This window comes from Bos mutus, chromosome 4 (assembly GCF_027580195.1).
Source record: "Bos mutus isolate GX-2022 chromosome 4, NWIPB_WYAK_1.1, whole genome shotgun sequence".
In the NCBI taxonomy this organism is placed as follows: Eukaryota; Metazoa; Chordata; class Mammalia; order Artiodactyla; family Bovidae; genus Bos; species Bos mutus.
The window spans coordinates 86,830,987-86,854,569 of record NC_091620.1 but is presented as its reverse complement, the minus strand read 5'-3'; the positions used below and the strand labels follow the sequence as shown (position 1 = coordinate 86,854,569).

General features: G+C 36.2%; 1 protein-coding gene across 3 annotated transcripts in view; it reads right to left on the bottom strand.

Annotated features, from left to right (window-relative positions):
• HYCC1 (hyccin PI4KA lipid kinase complex subunit 1) overlaps positions 1 to 23,583 on the bottom strand; it is an 86,162-nt gene that overhangs the window by 44,653 nt on the left and 17,926 nt on the right. For all 3 annotated transcript variants that reach the window (XM_070369743.1, XM_005901252.3, XM_070369744.1), the window contains exon 2: positions 7,246 to 7,324. In XM_070369743.1, the coding sequence (XP_070225844.1) occupies positions 7,246 to 7,296 (51 nt within the window). In that variant the 5' untranslated portion in view covers positions 7,297 to 7,324. The remainder of the gene's footprint in view (positions 1 to 7,245; positions 7,325 to 23,583) is intronic.

The window sequence follows — 23,583 nt, the reverse complement described above, 5'->3', positions numbered from 1 at the left end:
CAAAAAGGAATGGGAAGAGATAAAACTCCAGTAGTAAGTCAGACAGTTTTGGGTAAAGGTAGTAGGGAAATCTGGAAAAACAAACAAACAAAAAAAAAACTTCAAAACAAATGATAAAAACCTATCCTTCTAGAGTATGGCCTTCTTTAACAACTTCTGTCTTCCAAGTCTTTATTTCTTCCTAGGAAAAGTATTTCTATCAATCAACCAACTAATCAACAATGTTTATCCTGCAGCAGATACAATGTCTCAGTTCAGTTCAGTTTAGTCCCTCAGTGTGTCCAACTCTTTGCCACCCCATGAATCAGCACACTAGGCCTCCTTGTCCATCATCAACTCCCGGAGTTTACCCAGACTCACGTCCATCAAGTCGGTGATACCATCCAGCCATCTCATCCTCTGTCATCCCCTTCTCTTCCTGCCCTCAATCCCTCCCAGCATCAGGGTCTTTTCCAATGAGTCAACTCTTCGCATAAGGTGGCCAAAGTATTAGAGTTTCAGCTTCAGCATCAGTCCTTCCAATGAACACCTAAAGGACTGATCTCCTTTAGGATGGACTGGTTGTATCTCCTTGTCTCAAGGCAAGAATACTGAAGTGATTTGCCATTCCCTTCTCCAGTGGACCACATTCTCTAAGACCTCTCCATCATGACCCATCCATCTTGGGTGGCCCCACACGGCATGGCTTAGCTTCATTGAGTCAGACAAAGCTGTGGTCCGTGTGATACCTTGCTTCTAATGTCTCAAGATACTGGTAATTGTAAGATATACATTATTTCTTCCATGTCCCATATCCTAGTATTTTATGATTTAAAATGGGTTATGGTTAGTATATATAGGTAAATGTGTGCATAAATAGACATAGAAAATTAAACAGCATATTTATAATAAGGATATTTGATTCATTTTAACTTTACTGTGAATTCCTCAAAGGCAAGACCTATCTTATCTCTCCATCCACAGTATTCAGCACAAGGTCTTGTACTCAAATCTTTGCTGCAGACATTATATAATAGATGAACAAAATAAGAAATAAATACTGTCACTGTTACTCTTCAGTAGATTCTTGAAAAACAGGTCACATTTCACCTTAGGATATATAAGTGAATAGACTGTTTTTTTAATTTAAAAGGACAGTTTTGTTTACCAGAATGGTTAAGTAAACGTGAACTATCCGGTAACCTTCCACCATTCTTTGGGTGGGGAGGAGAGAGTTTCACTGCAACTGCTTACATAAAGAAGAGATTAGGGCTTTCTTCAATATTTCAAAAGCATGTAACAAAAGATCTCCAGGCAACATTCCATTTCTGTTACTTGATCAACAGTAACCTAATACTGGTGGAATTTATATAAAAGGGAGTAACTGTCAAATAAACAACAGATGTCTAATTGCCTGGAAAATAATGAACCTAAGCTGTATATGTAAAACACATTAATGTGTGTGTGCACATGTGTGTCTAAACATAAAACTTCAAACTAAGTGAATTGAAAAATAAATCTTAAAAAATGATTAGTGAATAAAAAGATTTTTACATGCACTATCTAGCCTAAAACTGAAACAGTCATTAAAAGTGTGAATTACAATTTTTAGTTATGTACCAATTAACCCTCATGAGGTAAAATGTTTTTTGTGAAATAGCCAAAAGTAAAAAGACAGTTCTTTTCCAAAAAGACAAGTTCTAGAAAATATTCTGGACCTAGGCTACTACTGTTAAATGAGAGGAAAGGTCTCCTAAAAATTAGTGAGCTATTACATTTTAGTACAATTCTGTCATTATTTCATTTTGTGAATGTGAAAAAAGTTAACTTTTGTCAACAGAAGGAGAGAAAATACAATTGCTGTGTTTATGAACAGTGCTTTGAAAACCTTAAGATCTAAAAGAGCCTATGGATTTAAATACCATTACAACAAACCTTTAAATTTACATTGTACTAGTTCAAAGGTACTGGCCCTTCTTAAATACTAGTTAAGTTTTCTCACTTTGAAGAATGCAGAACTAGAGACAAAAGAAGTAATAATGGGATAACATGGTAGAAATTAGTCTTGGCAAAATTTGAAGAAGACAGATGCTTCACATTAAAGTATCATTTGGCAGATGGCTTTTATAAAATGTAAGGAAGTGATACAGGTTAGATGGAAGAGAATTAATGAAGATGGACAGATGGATAGAGAAGCAATAAATAAAACAACTCTGACCAACAACATTACATGTAAGACTAGATTTTGAGTCACATATTCTGATTCAGTGACTACCAGAAAATAAAAAAATCTGCTATATAAATCTACACATAACATTAAGAAAAACACAATACAATCTGTAAGATAACATTTTACAAATAAGTATTTGAAATATAGAAATTGAACTAACAACTCATGAAATCTTAAAATAATGAAGTCTGAGTCTAATTACTTTGTTGGTATACTGCTGCTGCTAAGTCGCTTCAGTCGTGTCCGACTCTGTGAGACCCCACTGTCCCTGGGATCCTCCAGGCAAGAACACTGGACTGGGTTGCCATTTCCTTCTCCAATGCATGAAAGTGAAAAGTGAAAGTGAAAGTGAAGTCGTGTCCAACTCTTAGCAACCCCATGGACTGCATCCTACCAGGCTCCCTGGTCCATGGGATTTTCCAGGCAAGAGTATTGTAGTTGTTGGTATACTAAGAGAATATTAATGAAGGCCCAAAGCTGGAGTAGATGCTAGTTTGTCCAAAGGCAAAAAAGAAAAAAAAAAAAGCACAAAGCAAACTACATTATCCTGTGCATTTGAGAGAATGCTGAGTGAGGTTATGAGTCTGGGAGTTCAGGCTGCACCCATGGAAAAGTGTAGAGCTAAAATCATCTTCACACACCACCTATTTAGTTTTCTTGGTGAGGATATTGAGACCCAAAGAAGTTATGCGATTTGTCCAACACTGTAAAACCAGAGGAAAATTTTGACTTCTCCGTCTCAAGTACCCTGTACCACTTACTTTATCAGTCATGATGACCTTGGCTTATTAGCACCACGGTTATTAATTTAAACAACCAAGCAGAAACTCAGATAGAATGACAGATAAATAATCTCTAAATTTTATTTCTTAAATATTTTAACCAAAATATGTAACTAACATAACAAATCATTTCAACAGACAAGATACTTTAATTTTAAAAGTAAGAGATTTGTTCTTATGTACTTTCCTGTCTTCTATTATTTTTAGTATGTTGCTAACTTTGTCTGGTAACCTTAACCTCTTTACCAAACATAAACAGAGCTGAATTCAATGCACATTCAGTTCAGTTCAGTTCAGTCGCTCAGTCATGTCCAACTCTTTGCGACCCCATGAATCGTAGCACGCCAGGCCTCCCTGTCCATGACCAACTCACGGAGTTCATGCAGACTCACATCCATCGAGTCAGTGATGCCATCCAGCCATCTCATCCTCTGTCGTCCCCTTCTCCTTCTGCCCCCAATCCCTCCCAGCATCAGAGTCTTTTCCAATGAGTCAACTCTTCGCATGAGGTGGCCAAAGTACTGGAGTTTCAGCTTTAGCATCATTCCTTCCAAAGAAATCCCAGGGCTGATCTCCTTCAGAATGGACTGGTTGGATCTCCTTGCAGTCCAAGGGACTCTGAAGAGTCTTCTCCAACACCACAGTTCAAAAGCATCAATTTTTTGGTGCTCAGCCTTCTTCACAGTCCAACTCTCACATCCATACATGATCACAGGAAAAATCATAGCCTTGACTAGACGGACCTTTGTTGGCAAAGTAATGTCTCTGCTTTTCAATATGCTATCTAGGTTGGTCATAACTTTCCTTCCAAGGAGTAAGCATCTTTAATTTCATGGCTGCAGTCACCATCTGAAGTGATTTTGGAGCCCAAAAAAATAAAGTTTGACACTGTTTCCATTGTTTCCTCATCTATTTCCCATGAAGTGATGGGACCGGATGCCATGATCTTCATTTTCTGAATGTTGAGCTTTAAGCCAACTTTTTCACTCTCCACTTTCACTTTCATCAAGAGGCTTTTGAGTTCCTCTTCACTTTCTGCCATAAGGGTGGTGTCATCTGCATATCTGAGGTTATTGATATTTCTCCCAGCAATCTTGATTCCAGCTTATGCTTCTTCCAGTCCAGTGTTTCTCATGATGTACTCTGCATATAAGTTAAATAAGCAGGGTGACAATATACAGCCTTAACGTACTCCTTTTCTTATTTGGAACCATTCTGTTGTTCTATGTCCAGTTCTAACTGTTGCTTCCTGACCTGCATACAAATTTCTCAAGAGGCAGATCAGGTGGTCTGGTATTCCCATCTCTTTCAGAATTTTCCAGTTTATTGTGATCCACACAGTCAAAGGCTTTGGCATAGTCAGTAAAGCAGAAATAGATATTTTTCTGGAACTCTCTTGCTTTTTCCATGATCCGGCAGATGTTGGCAATTTGATCTCTGGTTCCTCTGCCTTTTCTAAAACCAGCTTGAACATCAGGAAGTTCACAGTTCACATACTGCTGAAGCCTGGCTTGGAGAATTTTGAGCATTACTTTACTAGGTGCGAGATGAGTGCAATTGTACGGTAGTTTGAGCATTCTTTGGCATTGCCTTTCTTTGGGATTGGAATGAAAACTGACCTTTTCCAATCCTGTGGGCACTGCTGAGTTTTCCAAATTTGCTGTCATATTGAGTGCAGCACTTTCACAGCATCATCTTTCAGGATTTGAAATAGCTCAACTGGAATTTCATCACCTCCACTAGCTTTGTTCGTAGTGATGCTTTCTAAGGCCCACTTGACTTCACATTCCAGGATGTCTGGCTCTAAGTCAGTGATCTCACCATCGTGATTATCTGGGTCACAATTCAAAATAATTTTCAGAAATGACTACCATATTAACCAAAGAATAGGAAATATCTTCCCTTATACTTGACAAAAATGTATATCATTTATTATATCAAATTGACTATATTTACTTTTGGATGGTTAGGGGAAAGTTAAATAACTTTTCAGTTCATGGGGTCCAGGATTTTACTTCTATTCTCTCAATGAAAAAGCTTCCTTCCCAGGAATGGAAGAGAATAAACAAACAGATGATAAGGGAAGAGAATTAGCCATAATTTTCAATTATTTGCCTTAATAGTTGACTCCTCCCCTATGTTCTCCAACCTTCATCATGCCCTCTTGCCACAATTCCCATATTATAAAATGGTTTAATGGCTATATTTCCTTTTGCAAATTTTACTTCACCATTAAACATAAGAATATCCCAGAAGTGGTAGTCAGCTGTTAAACGACAATTTTCATCAACCTGCCAAAAAAATCATGATAATGAACCATATTAAACTCTCATGAAACAGAAACAAAAAAAGCTTAAAAACACAAAGACAACTTATGTAAGAAAAAAAGGCACACACCAGATTTATTTAAACTGTTAGAATATGTAGATGGCACTACATGCAGTCTATACACAGTGCACTTCTATAAGTGCATGCATAACTATACCACTCTATGAATTAGGGGATCCACAGAAAGATAATTTATGACTACAAAAGCTGACAAAATGAAAATCCCTGTCATTCATCAGGATAAGATAACAACAACGGCTATGGCCAGCTACAAAATTAACAGGAAATATTTCTTCTCTCAAGGACATACTACAGCTGAAAAGTGTCATAAAAACCTCCATTAAAAAAAACTAATTTAGTTTTTAATTGAAGGATAATTGCTTTACAGAATTTTGTTGTTTTCTGTCAAACATCAATAAGAACCAGCCATAGGTATACATATGTCCTCTCCTTCTTGAATCTCCATTTTTGAATGACTTCTGTATTCTTACTCAGTGAGAAGCTTTGTTACCTAAAATCACAGATGTCAAAAGTTTTGCTCTTTAAACATGTATCAATAAGAATGAAACATCCCACGCTTGCCTGGAGGATGTGAGTCACCTAGATACAGAGAACCAGGCTTCAGATAAGGGGTTTCTGAACCCAACATTCCACCCAGATGTTAACTTTGTAGTTTCTAAAGACAACATGACCATGGGTCCACTTCACAATCCAGGTCTGATTTTACCCCATTACACATAGCTCTGCTTTGTCTTGAGCCTATCAAAATACTATTTCATTTAAATTTCATCTGAACACCTTAAATTTTTTATTTATTTTTTTGTTTGGTGAGATGCCTACACACTACCTATTGTATGGTGTTCCTCATTGAAACAAGCTAATAACTCTGACTTTTGTCCAAGGTCTTGGGCTAATCGAGCTGGACCAAAAAAAACAAAAAAACAAAAACCAAAGTGCCAGCCCAAACTTTCCATTCCTGTGGTTCCTGATAGGAAGCTCACATAAATTATGTGTAACAGTGAGAAAAAGAGGACAAAAAGAAGGCTATTGTTTAGTCGCTAAGTCGTGCAACTCCTTGGTCTACCACACACCAGGCTCCTCTATCTATGGGATTTCCCAGGCAAGAATACTGGAGTGGGTTGCCCTTTCTTTCTTCAGGGGATCCTCCCGACCCAGGGTTCAAACTCATGTCTCCTACATTGGCAGGTGGATTCTTTACCACTGAGCCACCAGGGAAGCTCCAGTTAACTGGTTAAAGAAACATAATTTTAGCTATCATAGAGAAGAGTTCATAAGATAACCAAACAGAGGTATTGTTTTTATTTTTCATCCACTAACCAAAAGTTATATACCCCTTTACAGGCACTGGGTTAGCCAACTAAAGAAAGATGCATTAATAGAAAGTTGTGCAAGTATCTTCCCATCTTCTCCTCATTGTTGATCATGTCCATTTCCCCTGCCGCCCCAAATTGGGAGAAACATTTCAACCGTGAATTGTTCATGGTGGTTAGGGAGAGTGACATCAACTTTCAGAGACTTTAACCATTCTTGTGATGTTGCCATAAAAGGGAGAAGACAAACCTTTAAACCACCTGGCAAAAAAAGAGTCAATTTCCTCAGAAAGATTATTGCTGCTACTGCTAAGTCACTTCAGTCGTGTCTGACTCTGTGCGACCCCATAGACGGCAGCCCACCAGGCTCTCCCGTCCCTGGGATTCTCCAGGCAAGAACACTGGAGTGGGTTGCCATTTCCTTCTCCAGAAAGATTATTATGTGTAATTAATTCCCCAATAAGTTTTTTGGAATATTCTTTTGCTTCCACAGATATTTAGCTTTTTAGTCATTAAAAAAGAAAGCCATTGGAATTTAAAACTCAGATAAAACTTCTTTGGAATATAGTTATTATAGTAAAACAGTAAATATTACCTTAAACTCCGACAACCATTCCTCCACAACCCCTTTCTCTGAAGTGAACATCTTTCCACATCTGTTCTAAATCTTCAACCTGAAAATTAACATAGAAAAACGCTAAAATTTTGAATACATTTTCTTTATAGTCAGATTACCAAGGACAGAAGTAATCCTATAAAATTTAGCTACTTTTTTATTGAGAAATTAAAAGTTTCAAACATAAATTACTGAGTTAATATAAAAAACCAATGTGCACAAACAGTATTGAAATGCAAGAATCATGACAAAAGTTTAAATGATTATAACATGATGAAATTAGCTCTACAATTTTCACTCAGCTTTTAGTAAGTAATGTCAGCTGCAAAACATACTGGACATTTTTCCTTAGTTTAAATTAAATAATTCCAAAAAGATAATGCAACTTAAGAAAACATTTTAAAATTGTGAAAATATAAAAAGACATGCATCCAAACTTGACTTTATCGAAAACATTAAAGTAATTTAATTTGCTTATATTTCAGTTCTTTAGTACAATAACTATCTAGGCAAGCCACTTGGTTTCCTGGAAGCTTAATATTCATAAAACAGAAGTAAAAGTGGTAATATCCAAGATAATGACAATATGCAACAATAGCTATTCAGAAGACTGGAATTTACTGAAGTATAAATAAGAAAAAAAAGGAAGTTAAAGGAAATGCAAAACAAATTTATCTCAAGCAAAACTTCTGTCAATGTACAATATAGTTTTCTTCATACCTCCATCTATAAAAGAGTAGACTGTTTCTTGAGCGAAAACTTTATTAGTTCTATCTGAATTTGCTAAGTCTGAATTTGCTAAACTCCTAAGTCAGGCACAAACCCTGCATTAGAGTTCTTAATTTTCATCAGAATTATCAGGTAAGAAGAAACTGAGGCAAAATTGACAGAAACTGAATCTTGATTCTATTCTTACTTGTAGTATAAATTTGGGCAAGTTATTTGCCTTCCTTTCTTCATTCATGAAATGGGAAAAACCACAATACATACTTTCAAATGATTACTGTGAAAATTAAATGAAAAAATGTAAATAAAAGCACCTGGCAATAAAAGTGTTGTTTTACTATGCAATACTATTACTGAAGACTATCAACTCATACAACTTTTGCTTAGTTGTCTATCAAAGTATACAGATACATCTTAAATAAACAACACAGGTTTACAAAGAATACATTCTAATATTTCTATTGTCTAATTTCTATTAAAAATGGTTAACAAAATACATATATTCATTGATTCATTTACTCATATATGAAGAATTACTTGAGAGATATGCATTTTACTTTCTTAGGATTAAAAAATAGCCCTTTTATTATTCTAAATTTTATCCTTGGATCAAGCCAAACTATTAAAAAACCATATTATCTGTACCATATTATTCATTTTATAGTACTGTTCATTCACATAAACCAGGCTTTGAGTTTATGTCCAAAATGTTATGAAAACGCTGCTTGATCATGTGTTATCTCCTTTGAAATCCAAAAGAGCAAAAAATTCACATCTTCAGTTTTCAATACCATGAAAAAGTCTCCTTTAGAGTAACTGGTTTGCTTTTATATTATGGATACTGTGAATCTCCCAGCAGATTCTCTTTGCTTTGATTTTAATAAAATGGGAGTCAAAGTTTCTACCCTAACTCTCTCCACAAAAAAGCTGGCTAGGATTAATTTTATTTATAATATTATATTACACACATTCCCTTATTTTCTTCCTACCTAGATCTACTTTTTTTTTTATCCTGTTATACACATTTGTATATATTTGTGAAGAAAGGTAAATACAAATACACATGAGTTTTCTTTTTTATTTATCCATTGTTCATCTAGTAAATTAAGAAAGAAAGCAATCACAAATAGAACCAGAAGTTGCAAAGAATTGGGAAGGTAAAATTTTTACAAAAGTTCAAAATAATTCTCTAATTAAAATTAATTTTTAAAAGGTTAAAATCAAGAGGGATATGCAAAAGGATCAAGAATAGTCAAAGCAATCTTAAAGAACAGCAGTGCTGGAGGACTTGGACTTCTAAATATTAAAGCTTACTACAAAACTTACCAAAAGCATAGTAATTAAGCCAGTGTGGTATTATCATATTATCACTATTGATAAAATCCAATGAAACAGAGCAGAATGGCCAGAAACAGACCTATACATACATGATGATATGATCTATGACCAAAGTGACAATATAATTCAGTAGGGAAAGGGTAATCTTTATAAAAAATGGGGTTAGGTCAACTAGACAGCTACAAGGGATAGGGGGTAGAGAAAGAGAACCATAACCTACTAGCTAACACCATATGCAAAAGGCAGTTGCAGTTGGATCACAGATCTAATTTTAAAAAGTAAAACAAAGCTTTTAGAACATAAGAGAATACCTTCAAAACCTTGAGGTAGGCAAAAAAAAAATTTAAACAAGAGACACAGAAGCACTAATCATAAAGGGATTGTTATAAATTGGACTCCACTAAAAGAATTTCTGTCTGCCAACAAATGAATGGATAAAGAAAATACGACACACATACAAACATACAATGGAATATTATTCAGCCTTCAAAAGAAGGAAATTCTGCCATTTGCAACAACATGGATGAATCTGGGAATCTTATGCTAAGTTAAATAACCCAGACACATAAAGACAAATACTGCAAGGTCTCACTTATGTGTAGAATAAGTTAAACTCATGTTAAAAGAGAGTAAAGTCATGGTTTCCAGGGGCTGGGGCGGGGGGGCGGGGCGGGGCGGGGGGGCAGGTGCAGCGGCAGTGGAGGAATGTGGAGATGCTGGCCAAATGGTACGAATTTTCAGTTATAAGTAAGTTCAGTATATAATAAGTTCTGGTAACCTAATGAGCAGTATGGTAACCATAGCTAATAATAATGTATACTTGAAATTTGCTAAAAGAGTAGATTTTAAGTGTTCTCACTACACACATAAAAATTGGTAATTATGTGTGATGATAGATTTGTTAATTAACTTGATTGTGGTATACCAAAACATCATGTACACCTTAAATACATAATTATCTGGCAATCATATCCCAGTAAAACTGGGGCAGGGGAAGGGAAGAACTTACGAGGAAAATGGGGGCGTCAGACGATGAGATGGTTGGATGGCATCACCGACTCAATGAACATATGAGTTTGAGCAAACTCCTGGAGATGGTGGAGGACAGAGGAGCCTGGCATATGCTACAGTCCAAAGTGTCAGGCACGACTTAGAAACTGAACAACAGCAAATTACACATTAGTAACCCCAGACCACCCTGGGCCTCTTATTTACTTGTTAGAGGTCAAATGGGAGCCCTCAACCATGAAATTGTCCCTCCCCATGCCTCTTTGCCTTCCTCTGCAGAGCCCAAAAGAACACCTCCTCCAGAACACCTCCTCCACCCTGAAACTTTCACAGCCTCACCACCACTTCCTGCAGCTGGTCCATCAGGATTAATGTCATTTTCCCTTCCCCCTGTTGATGTCAGGAACCACTAGAAACTACAGCTCCCAGGTTACACTTGCACATGTTCATAACTCTTTGCAGGCCCTCTACTTTACCCCCATCTCCTATTCCACTCTAATTCTGGAAGGAAGTTCTCTCTCCCTGAGCCTTCTGACATTAACAAATCTGTTACCAGCAAAACCCTCTAAATCTTCAACAGTTTTCTGAATGTCACTTTCTTCTTGTTCTAACAAGAAGCCTGGCTCTTCTCTGAAGATACCCGCTTTCCCTGAAAGCTTCTCAAAGAGTGACTGACTGCCTTTCATCTCATAATCCTGGAAGAAACCACTGGTCCTAGAGGTAATATTACCATTTCAGATCAATCTCCCTCTCTCCCATCCACCCAACGCTGTTCCGAAACACATGTAGCTGTCATCTATCAAGCAATCCCTCCCCTCCAGTCATCCCTCTCCTTCATTTCTAGATGATTTTAGCTCTGGCTTATTGTCATGCTTTCAAATTATTCATATTTAAAATCTTAGTGTTTTCTAAAATCTAGTGTTTTCTTCTCACTCGGTGAACTCTTAATTCCTAAAAATCTCCTCCAACAATACTGACTTCTTCCCTGTCTCAGCAACTCAGTCATATGATCATAACCTAGACCAAAAATTCAGGTCAGGACCATATTAAAAAATATTTTAAATATTAATATTAATTTATTGAGCCTACCGGAAAGAACACCCTACAGTCAAAGTTGGAACAATTTGAACAACAAAACAAACAACATAGTAGTGAATTATTATCCAAAGTATAAAATAAATATACAGATCCATATTGAAATAAATAAATGACTAAATAAATAAATATTAGAGAAGAAGAGACAAGCCTTCCTTTCAGATAATAAATGTAGATACATCCCCCTTCAGGAAGTTTAGTCCATGCCTCCCTATGGACCAAAATGGGCTGGTCATAGTGATTTGCTTCCAAAGAAAAAGAGTATTGAAAAGGGGAAAACAGTAACTTTACAGCAGAGAAATCTGATAAACACTGGCTTGACTAAGGTTAACAACACCCATGATGTCATGTGAATATCATGTACCCTTGATATGATGAGAGGGCACTTACTTTATCTCTGTGATATTCCTTCTAAAAAGCAATAAACCCAGTACGATCATGATACCAACATTAGAGGAAACTTAATTTTGGAGACATTTTACAAAATATCTGAACTATATTCCTCAAAACTAACAAGGTCATGAAAAATAAAAAATACTAAGAGACTCTAATAGGCCAGAGAGCCTAAGGTGACACTTCAGTTCAGTTCAGTTCAGTCGCTCAGTTGTGTCCGACTCTTTCCGACCCCATGAATCTCAGCACGCCAGGACTCCCTGTGCATCACCAACTCTCGGAGTTCACTCAGACTCATGTGCATCGAGTCGGTGATGCCATCCAGCCATCTCATCCTCTGTCGTCCCCTTCTCCTCCTGCCCCCAATCCCTCCCAGCATCAGGGTCTTTTCCAATGAGTCAACTCTTCACATGAGTGGCCAAAGTATTGGAGTTTCAGCCTCAGCATCAGTCCTTCCAAAGAACACCCAGGACTGATCTCCTTTAGGATGGACTGGTTGGATCTCCTTGCAGTCCAAGGGACTCTCAAGAGTCTTCTCCAGCACCACAGTTCAAATACACGACCATAAATGCAATATGGTCACTTGGATTGGATCATATTGAACAGAACAGAAAAGGGATAGTTTCAAAAAAAAAAAAAAAGCCTTGGTGAATTTCTAATAAAGACTTAAATTTAGTTAACAGCAATGTAATAGTAATGACAAATATACAATGATAATATGACATTAGGAGAAACTGAAACTGGGTATGGAGTATATAGGAGTTCTCCGTGTTATCTTTGCAACTTTTCTAGAAATTTTAAATTGTTTAAAAAATTATTGAAGCTCTGATGTATTTCTATTCTAGTATCCAATCCAAATGATACTGTATTCAAAAACAAAACAAAACATTAAAGTACATCAACACACAAACACGTATTCATATCTTCTGACAACATTCTACACCATTCGTTATTAGAGCTTCAATTTCAATACTTTCATAATACTTCATTATACAAAGGCTTCTCAAACCTAAGGAGCAAATTCTCCTCCATTACACCTCACTCTCTGCACTAAACTGAGGTGACAAAAAAACTAATTTATGAAGAGATTTCTTATCTAGTTGCTGAAAGTTAAAAAAAGGGAAATAATTATAGTACTGAATTATAAACATGAATGAAAATTCAAATCATGTTTACTTATCATTAGTTGTGTTTTACGGACAGTAATAAACTCAAGCATTTTCGTTGTCTTTCCATGGGGTAAAAAATCCTCAGCACAATATAGAAATATTAAAAAAAAAAAGAAATATTTTTAATTAAATTTGTAATTTCATAAAAATATTAAACTATACCATAAAATAATAAAAAGTAAAAATTTCCACTGGCATTCATGCAGTTTTAAATTACCAAGTCAAGCCAATTTGAAACAAATCTAAATATGATAAAACTTAAAAATTCTTTTAGATGACAAGTTTTTTAAAATTTCATAGAAGGAAAAGTATCTTAAGAAAAATAGAAAATGTACAAATATTAAAAATGAGACCGGAAACAATAATGCATTATATGAAGAAGAGGTTAATGGAATTTTATAAAATGTAGAATAAGTATCTAGAGAAACAGAAGATGAAAAAGCAATAGTGTGTGCCAGCTGAGAGAGTTTTTCTTTGTCCTTACCACACACTGCAGCACTCTAAAAAATCTCTCCATTAGTCCTGGCTTCCATGATGAATAACAGTTATGACTAAAGGTACCTCTAAAGACTAGGTAGGACAAGAAGCAAATGGACCACAAAATTGAAACAGTGTTTTAAAAATCATTTCTCTCTACCAGCACTCAGCAAGAAGCTCTCCACAGTTGCTATCTCACCCCCACATTTCATATCTAAGATGTAATCTTTTAACATTTCTGGCAGTCTTGATTATGTAACTTTGAAGTTTTACAAAACTAATTAGATATCTCAAGTAATATTTTAAAATATATTCTCACATTAAAAAACAACTTTATTCTTCTCAAAGGCAAAAGGAACAAAATTAGGTGTTTCATACTGTGTAACTAACTTCCTATTTTTCTCAAACATATCTTGGAAAAGAATATTTTAAATTGTATTAGAAAGCTTGCTAAGATTCAATGCAATATTTCACAAGCAGAGTTAGTCTGTGTGAAATTAATTTTTTATATTTTCAGTATGTAATAAAACATTTCTAAATCTCTTATTCTTTAGTAGCTGCATTTTAATTTTAACCCTGATAATGTTTCCTGAATTCCTCAAGAAACTTTCCAGAAAGCATATCATAAAAGTGTTGTCACAAAAGGTCTATACCTTATTATGTTTTACTTTCATCCAATTAAGGAAGAACACAAAAAGAATACTTATAATTTTCACTGCAAAACTCTAAAAAATATTTTTACTATTATTTCTCATGCATCATGAAGTATTAACTAGAAATTAATTCTGAATCTTCTAAAACCATTTGCTTTATATGTCATGAAAATCAAGTTTCTATAAATCTAAAGAATAAACAAATTTCTGTAAGTTGATAATAACATATCACAAAGTTTTAACTTTTCTGTCCTATGAAATAGGGCCATTATAAGTAAATTAAGTGCTATTAGAAGATTATCAAGATTCTTGGTTGAATTTTAGGAAAACAGAGCAGAAGGAAATGTTCAGATTATGATACAGAATAAACTTAATTTAATCTCAGTGATTTTACTGCTTAGAAAATGACCAATCAACTGGAGAGGTCTATGAAACAGGAGTGTACCTGGGCTGTTGTTTGAAAAGAAGTGGTGCTGACGGCCTCACTGCCCACATGTGTTCTCAAGTGAACAGTTTCCTCTCAGGGCACAGGGAGAAGGAATAGAATTTACAGCCAGTAGCAGAAGCATGGGAAATCTTTCCAAAGACCTATAACTTAGGCCTATTTTCCCCATAAATCAAAAATATCTGGTTATTAAAAATAGAACAGAGATTTTTACTATGGCAAATGTCTTTAGAATTCAGCATCTTTTGCCTATCCCAAGGACAAATACAACTGTGTTGGGATACCAAAGTATTATGGCAACCAGGCCAGTGTATTTCTTTTGTAAAAGGTAGGACAAATGGAAGAAAGGTAGCAATCCCTCTTCTCATTCCCCATTTCCAGCTTCCTATTCTCAAAACTTCCCAGACTTCAGAAGAATCTTTTGTCCAGGGAAAGGATATCTGATTTGAATTCAAATAATATAAGGGAGAAAAACTTTTTAAAACTATTTGTCAACAACAGCTTTGGTGTCTGGATCGTCCCCATAAGCTGCTTTCACCAAAAGAATGCAGTGAACACATGCTGTGACTTGATCTGCAGCTTTCACTTTTTTTTCCCTCAATTGGGGAATAATTGCTTTACAGTATTGTGTTGGTTTCTGCCATACATCAACATCAATCAGCCACAGGTATACATATGTCCATACGTCCCCCACTCTTGAACACCCCTCACATCTCCCTTCTCATCCCACCCCTCTCAGTTGTCACAAGAGCACTGGGTTGAGCTCAGTTTACTGTGTTACACAGCAAATTCCCACCTGCTATCTATTTTACACAAGGAAAATGCATATGCTTCCCTGGTGGCTCAGACCGTAAAGAATCTGCCTGCAATGCAAGAGACCCAAGTTCGATCACTGGGTCAGGAAGATTTCCTGGAGAAAGGAATGGCAACCCACTCCAGTGTTCTTGCCTGGAGAATCTCATGGACAGAGGAACCTGGTGGGCTACAGTCCATGGGGTTGCAAAGAATCAGACACATCTGAGCGAATTTCACTTTCACTTTTCAAAGTATATGTTTCCATGCTATTCTCTCAATTTGTCCTACCCTCTACTTCCCCAAGTCCACAAGTCTGTTCTCTGTCTAGGTCACCATTATGCAGCTTCCACTTTCATGTGTTTAGAATCCAGCCACCATACTATAAGAAGCCCAGACCATCATGAAAAGTTGCAAGGGAAAGAACCAAGACCCTGGCTGAGACTCAGTACCAAGTACCAGCCACAAGACTGAGCCATTTGGATATTCCAACCAAGCCAAGCCTCCAGATGACTATAGCTTCAGCTGACAACACGAAGCAGAAGACCTGCCATGCTATAATTAATCTAGTCAAGGTCAGATTTGTGAGAGATCAAAAATACTTGCTGTTTGAAGCCACTAAGTTTGGGGATGGTTTGTTAGGCAGCAACAGATAACCAGAACACCATCTTCATCAAATATCTAGGGTATACCTTTTTCGTACAAGGCAGTGTCCTCTTATTAGAGAATATCAGATTTTTCAAAACACGATCCCTGCCATCAAGGAATTCAATTTTTCTCTAAAAACTTGTAGTAAAACTTATTATAAATAGGACATAATCTACGAATGTTCAATAAATGTGTTTACATTCTGCTTATGTATACTTTTTGCCTATCCTACTGTTAATGATGAGACATTGTGATATGCTTGGCCAGAATTCAAAGTTTGGAAAAGTCCATAGCCACAAAGCCAAACAAAACTCAATAACTATCTTATCTTAAACGCTATGCTTGATCAACAGAGCAAGCTTATCAGAGTAATCATCACAGTCATCACTATGCTATATAAAAGTTGCTTTTATTCATTAGGTATAAACTATCTCATTTTGTACATATCCTGATACCAGCGCCTCTGAATTTTCCTAAGACATCAAATGATTTCACTTAAATTTTCAGTTAAAAAAATGATGTTGCATCTTGGTTTTCTTCTTTATAGTACTGTTTGTTGTTTAATTGCTAAGTTGTGTCTGACTCTTTTTGCGACCCCATGGGCTGTAGCCTGCCAGGTTCCTCTGTCCATGGGATTTCCCAGGCAAGAATACTGGGGTAGGTTGCCATTTCCTTCTCCAGGGGATCTTCCCAACCTAGGGATCAAAGCTGCATCTTCTGCATTGGCAGGTGGATTCTTTACCCATGAGCCACCAGGGAAACCCTCTTTATAGTATAGATCTTTGCCAATTTTGAAATAGTAAAAAATTTTAAATGATACAATAAGGGATTCAGGTTTGATAGAACAATTAATTAATAACCCTTATTATTGGAAGCCTCAATATAAAATAAGCTAAGAGGAAACTTAGAGGAAACTAAGTTTCCAAACTAAGAGGAAACATACAATTTCCAAAATTATTATAGACTGTGAGAGATTTTTCATCTGTCTAGGATTTTATAAACTCTCATGAAAAACTGAGAGGTAAACTAGAAAAATTCTTAAAGTCCCTGCTCATCCTACATCCATATATAGATTAATTACTCAAAAGAAAGTTTAGTAAAATGTTATAACAATGTACCATCTTAAAGTTACAGAAAGGGATATATGCATAAGACCACAAAACCCATGTGTCCAATAGCCACATCTCAAAACACAGGATGAACACAGGCTGCTTTCACAGTGATGATGTTCCATTCTGTATTTGCTGAATGCCTTTCTAACTAACTCATCTTGTCTATGTCCCCCATGGCTATCCTAGTCCTATCATAACCTTTATGCTCCAGACCCACACTCTCCTCCACACCACATCAGCATTTCTCAATTCCCAAATCTAAATTCTTCAAGTAATTCTCTGTACCAGTTCCTTATTTTGATCCTGACCACAACTCAAAGCCAACCTGGAAACTGGCCAATCTGAGGACAGATATCTCCACTTGGTCTAACGGTTGAGATCAAAGATATAGACAAATATAGATGCAAGTTTATTTTGAAGGGGCTTTGTGTGGGCAAAAAGAGTAAACGTATCTAGTAACTACTATAGATGTAACATCCCAGGAGAAATCTAACAAGCTGAATACCAGGACACAACATTTCAATCAGGAAAACCTTTTTTTTTTTAACTTTCCTTTGTAATCCTGTCTCACAGAAAGATCTCATATGCTTAGAGTTAGCTAAACCTCAAGACTTTTTTCATACAAATTGTTTCCAAACCAGGTCACTCCTATTTTATACTTAACCAATCAACTCTTAAGAATCTAAGTGACAATTTAGCATTTTAGATTGATTCACACATCATAGATATATAAACATTTGCTCAGTGAATGAATAAGTGAGCAAACCTTTGAAACTTTGCTGATTTGGGCCCTGAATTCCATTGTTTTTAAATATAACATTTACCTTGTTATGTTAGCTCTCTATCATAGCTGACATGACAGCATACAATAAAAGTGATCCTGAAAGCAAGGAATTTTGTACTAGAGGAAAAGTAAGGAAATGGGGTTAGAGATATGTTGTCAAGCTATCTATATGTAAGAAATTATTAATGCAGTAACAATAAATAACTTTTCCCAAAGTAGACACAGGCTAAGTACAGAAGGTGCAAAACTAAGTACATATCCATGATAAAAATCTATTTTCAGTGTTTAGAATGGAGAAGGAATAGGGGCCTAGGCTGAACAAAGTTCCAGATCAGCCAAAGAAATACGAATCTCTGAAACAGATAATAGGAGAAATATCAAGGAGAAAATAAAAGTATACAAGAATTATAACAATGACTCTTATGACTGTCCAAGAAGACAACAAAGTAAACAAATAGTTCCAATGAAATGAAAGCACTGAAAGCCAGTGCTTTCATTGGGATCTAATAGAAAGAAAAAAAAATGACATAGGCAGTACAGTCACAGGATTTTTACAATTAAAACATAAGAAAAATTACTTTTGCCTGTTGTCAATGAAGACAATACCATTAAAATTGAAATTTTCCAGTCTTTATCATCAAGAAACTAAGTGAAAGTCGCAGGCATGTCCAGCTCTTTGGGACACCATGGACTATACAGTCCCAGGAATCCTCCAGGCCAGAATACTGGAGTGGGTAGCCCTTCCCCTCTCCAGGGGACCTTCCCAACCCAGGGATCCAACCCAGGTCGCCCACATCACAGGGGTTTTTTTTACCAGCTGAGCCACAAGGGAAGCCCAAGAATACTGGAGTGGGTAGCCTATCCCTTCTCTAGCGGATCTTCCCAACCCAGGAATAGAACCAGGGTCTCCTACATTGCAGGCAGATTCCTTACCAACTGAGCTATCAGGGAAGCCCCAAGAAACTAGGGAATAAATTATTTATAACATGAAGATTTACCTCCATTGCCTCACTCTGCCCTCATATTCCAACATACAAACCATTATGCATTATCAACATTACTTGATAAAAGGAAAATCTTCTTTTATCATATAAGAACGATTAATGTAGCTCTTTGAGTAGATTCACATCTACTTTCATCATTCTTTAGAAAGTGTGTTAATCAGTCGTATCTGACTCTTTGCGACCCCATGGACCATAGCCCACTAGACTCCTCTGTCCATGGCATTCTCCAGACAAGAACATTGGAGTGGGTTGCCATTTCCTTCTCCAGGGCATCTTCCCAACCCCGGGATCAAACCTGGGTCTCCCACATTGCAGGCAGGCTCTTTACTGTCTGAGCCACTAGGGAAGCCCCGTCATTGGCTTTAACCAGAGAAAATGACCTTGAACTTAAAGTATCAATGCTTTTCAGTTCCTTTTTAAAAATTTTTATTTATTTATTTATTTTTGGCTGTGCTGAAACTTCGTTGCTACAAGAGGGCTTTCTCAGTTGCGGTAAATGGACTTCTCACTGCAGTGGCTTCTCTTGTTGCAGCTGATGGATACTAGGCATGCAAAGTCAGTAGTTGGCAGCACACGGGCTTGGTTGCCCCACAGCATGTGGAATCTTCCCAGACAAGGGATCCAACCTGTGTCCCCTGCACTGGTAGGTGGATTCTTAACCACTGTACCACCAGGGAAGGCCTCAGTTTCTTTTAAACCAACAACCTACTTTAAGCCTTTTTTGATGCAGAAATCATACTAACAAGATGCTAGAAGTATGGCACAGTAATAGCTGGTATTACAAGGCTATAATGAAAAGAATTTTTATATACTAGAACATTCTTAGTCTTTACAAATATAAACATAAGCTTTCTTAAAAAATAAAGCCCTCTGGTTAAGAACTTTCCATTTGCCTGCCAGATGATTTCTTATATCTATAATTAAGTGGCTGGTTTCAATTTGTTAATCAAATAAAGTACAAATTATTTTGGAAGGCTAAGAAAAAGCTTTTGCTCTTCATTTTGTTCAGTTAAAAATTATGTCCGACTCTTTGTGACCCCATGGACTGCAGCACGCCAGGCTTCCCTGTCCTTCACCATCTCCCGGAGCTTGCTCAAACTCATGTGCACTGAGCCGGTGATAGCATCTGACCATCTCATTCTCTGTCACTCCCACCTTCTCCTGCCCTCAACCTTTCCTAGCATCAGGGTCTTTTCCAATGAGTTAGCTCTCCGCATCTGGTGGCCAAAAGATCTATAAGATTATTTTTTTTTAATTACAAATCACTAGAAAAGAGAATACTATGAAGAACTTCACCACTAGTGTACATAAATTTAAAGTTTAAGATTGTATGGTAATTACAGGCAAAGTTCAGTTCAGATACTAGAAGCAGGAATATATACAGTCAAGTACTCAATAAAGATTTGTTGAATAAAGAAATAAATTTAATCCTTCATAATGCCTGTCAAACATGCCATCTGCTCTCCATCTCTACGGCAACACCCTCAGTCTCAGTTTTTATTGCCTCTGTAGGCTCCAGTCACAGCCTTCCTGCTCCTGTTTCTTCTCCAGGACACTATATACATTACCGCCAAACTAATCTTCCTAAAACACTGCTTTTCTCCTGAAACATACTATGACATTTTTCCATATCATATCTGTCAGATGTTCTACCTCAAGCTTCCCTTGTAATACAGCCACAATTTACTTACTGCTGTTCTCCAAAATGCATCTTGTCATTCCAACCCCCATGCCTGCCTATGCCTTTCCTCTCTACTATATCTTCCTTTTATGCCTCAGTTTTTTACAGCCTTCCCAGGAAATACTCAGGGCCTGCACTGATGAAGGGCTGGCAAGGCAAATGGTCAGGAGAGAACTATGGCACGACATCTGTGAGCCACAAAAGCATCATTTGATTGACTTATTTAAAGACTGATTGATTGACTGACCTTGACTTAGAAAAAATCTTACTAGAATTTTTTCAAGAATATTTTTACAAGAATTCTAGATTCCACTAACAGAAGTTATGCATTTCATTAAATATAAAAGTACTAGACAAACTTATTTACAAAAGAGAAACAGAGTCACAGACGTAGAAAACAAACTTATGGTTATCAAAGGGGAAAGGAAGGGAGAGATAAATTGGGAGACTGGGTTGACATATATACACTACTATAAAATAGACAACTAATAAGAACCTACAGTATAGCACAGGGAACTCTACTCAATACTCTGTAATATCATGGAATGATTACATGGAATAATAACATGGAATGTAATAACATGGAATGATGCTGTACATCAAAAACTAACACAATATTGTAAGTCAACTATACTCCAAAAAAAAGTAATTTAAAAATAAAGTAAAAATAATAACAAAATAAAAGAATCAGAAACTGAATTATTTTATATTTAATACTGGGAAGAAATCTACAAGGGCAATTATTAGTTGAATTATGATTTTTCCAAAATGTTTATAGCGTTTTTTACAAAACATAATTACAGTATACACTAAATGATTTAAGTATTACTTCAGTAAATCATAGTCCATGATACCCTGACACCTAAGACACAAACTATAAAGTTTATGTTGACAGATTATAAAAGTTTCAAACTACAAAAGTTACCTCAAAACCATTCACTGACGTAATTATTGTATAAGTAAGTAGTATAGTGATCAGTAATGCTTTTTACACATTCATTAGACCAGGACCTCAAGCTGACAAATTATATACCCATCCCCTGTCTAGCTTATACAATTTATCCAGACAGCAGCCAGGCAGGGCCTGAGCAGGAAGAAAAAAAGAGAACAAGGCTAGACAAAAACAGACATAGGATGAGAATCGGTCATGTGTATAATTTACTCAGTAATTTTATACATGCAAAAAATATTATATATTAAAATTGCAATATTAATAATTCAACAAGCCTTGAGTGCCTACTGAGTATCAGTTCAGTTCAGTTTAGTCACTCAGTCGTGTCCAACTCTTTGCAACCCCAGGAATCACAGCACACCAGGCCTCCCTGTCCATCACCAACTCCCGGAGTTCACTCAGACTCACGTCCATCGAGTCAGTGATGCCATCCAGCCATCTCATCCTCTGTCGTCCCCTTCTCCTCCTGCCCACAATCCCTCCCAGCATCAGAGTCTTTTCCAATGAGTCAACTCTTTGCACGAGGTGGCCAAAGTACTGGAGTTTCAGCTTTAGCATCATTACTTCCAAAGAAATCCCAGGGTTGATTTCCTTCAGAATGGACTGGTTGGATCTCTTTGCAGTCCAAGGGACTCTCAAGAGTCTTCTCCAACACCACAGTTCAAAAGCATCAATTCTTCAGTGCTCAGCTTTCTTCACAGTCCAACTCTCACATCCATACATGACCACAGGAAAAACCATAGCCTTGACTAGACAGACCTTTGTTGGCAAAGTAATGTCTCTGCTTTTCAATATGCTATCTAGGTTTTTTTTTATTACTACAGACAAATTGTGGTACTGTCTAAAGCCTGAAACTATTATGCCTCTAGCTTTGCTCTTTTTCTTCGGGATTGTTTTGGCAACTTTGGGTCTTTTATGTTCCATACAAATTTTAGGGTTATCTGTTCTAGTTCTGTGAAAAATGTCATGAGTAATTTGATAGGGACTGTGTTGAATCTGTAGATTTCTTTAGATAATATGGCCATTTTAACAATATTAACTCTTCCAATCACAGTCTTTTTTCATTTCTTTGAATCATCTTCAGTTTCCTTTATCAACATTTCATAATTCTCAGCTCTTTCACTCCTTGGTCAGGTTTATTCCTAAGTATTTATTTATTTATTTACGGGTGTGATTTTTAAAGGATTTTTTTAAACTTTTCTTTTATGGTATTTTGTTGTTAGTATAAAGAAATACAACAGATTTCTGTATGTTAAAAATTATCTCTATTTGAGGACAGATTTTATGATTTTTTAAATAAGTTAGGCTACAAACTTATCAGAATATGGCAAAGTAATCTAAATCAAGTTTGTTTAAAAACAAAAACCAAATACAGAATTTGAACTTGTCAGGAACATAGCTCCTATCCATATAACTTATTTGCAATGCTAGCTGTATGACTAAGTTGGTATTAAGGCTGGAAAAAAGTTAAATCTAATAGGCAAGTCATTTCAATGACAAATCTTTAACGTAACTAGCTGCTTACAATCATTTTTCTCATTTATTTTGTTACGTTTAAAGGGGAAAAAGATACATTCTTTGAAATCTCTGCAAAGCCCAATAATTCAGAATTTCTGAGGTAGAAGAAACAATTTTGAAGCTATAACCTCCCCGTCCCCCACTAGGAAATCAAGGCACATACACAGGTTAAATACAAGATCACTCTTCTACGCAGTTACAGAAATACTAGTAGAATACCAAACCCCTGACTCCTTTCAAGTACACATCATATTCTTGCTGCAGAGTACAAATAATCAGGGAAAATAAAAAGATCACTGTCCTTATTAATGCACTGAACCAGGTAAATGCACTATAATTTAAGCAGTGCTTCCTAAACTGTTCTTAAAAATGTTCCAAAAGATATTAACAGTTGTACCAAAGAAGAAAAGACTTTTCCTGTGAAAATTTTATTCAAGAAAGTTAAAGAGTTTTCTTTCTTTTTAATCAAAGGATTTCTCAGCACCTTTTAATATGCTAAATCTGTGTTATGAACCTCCAAGA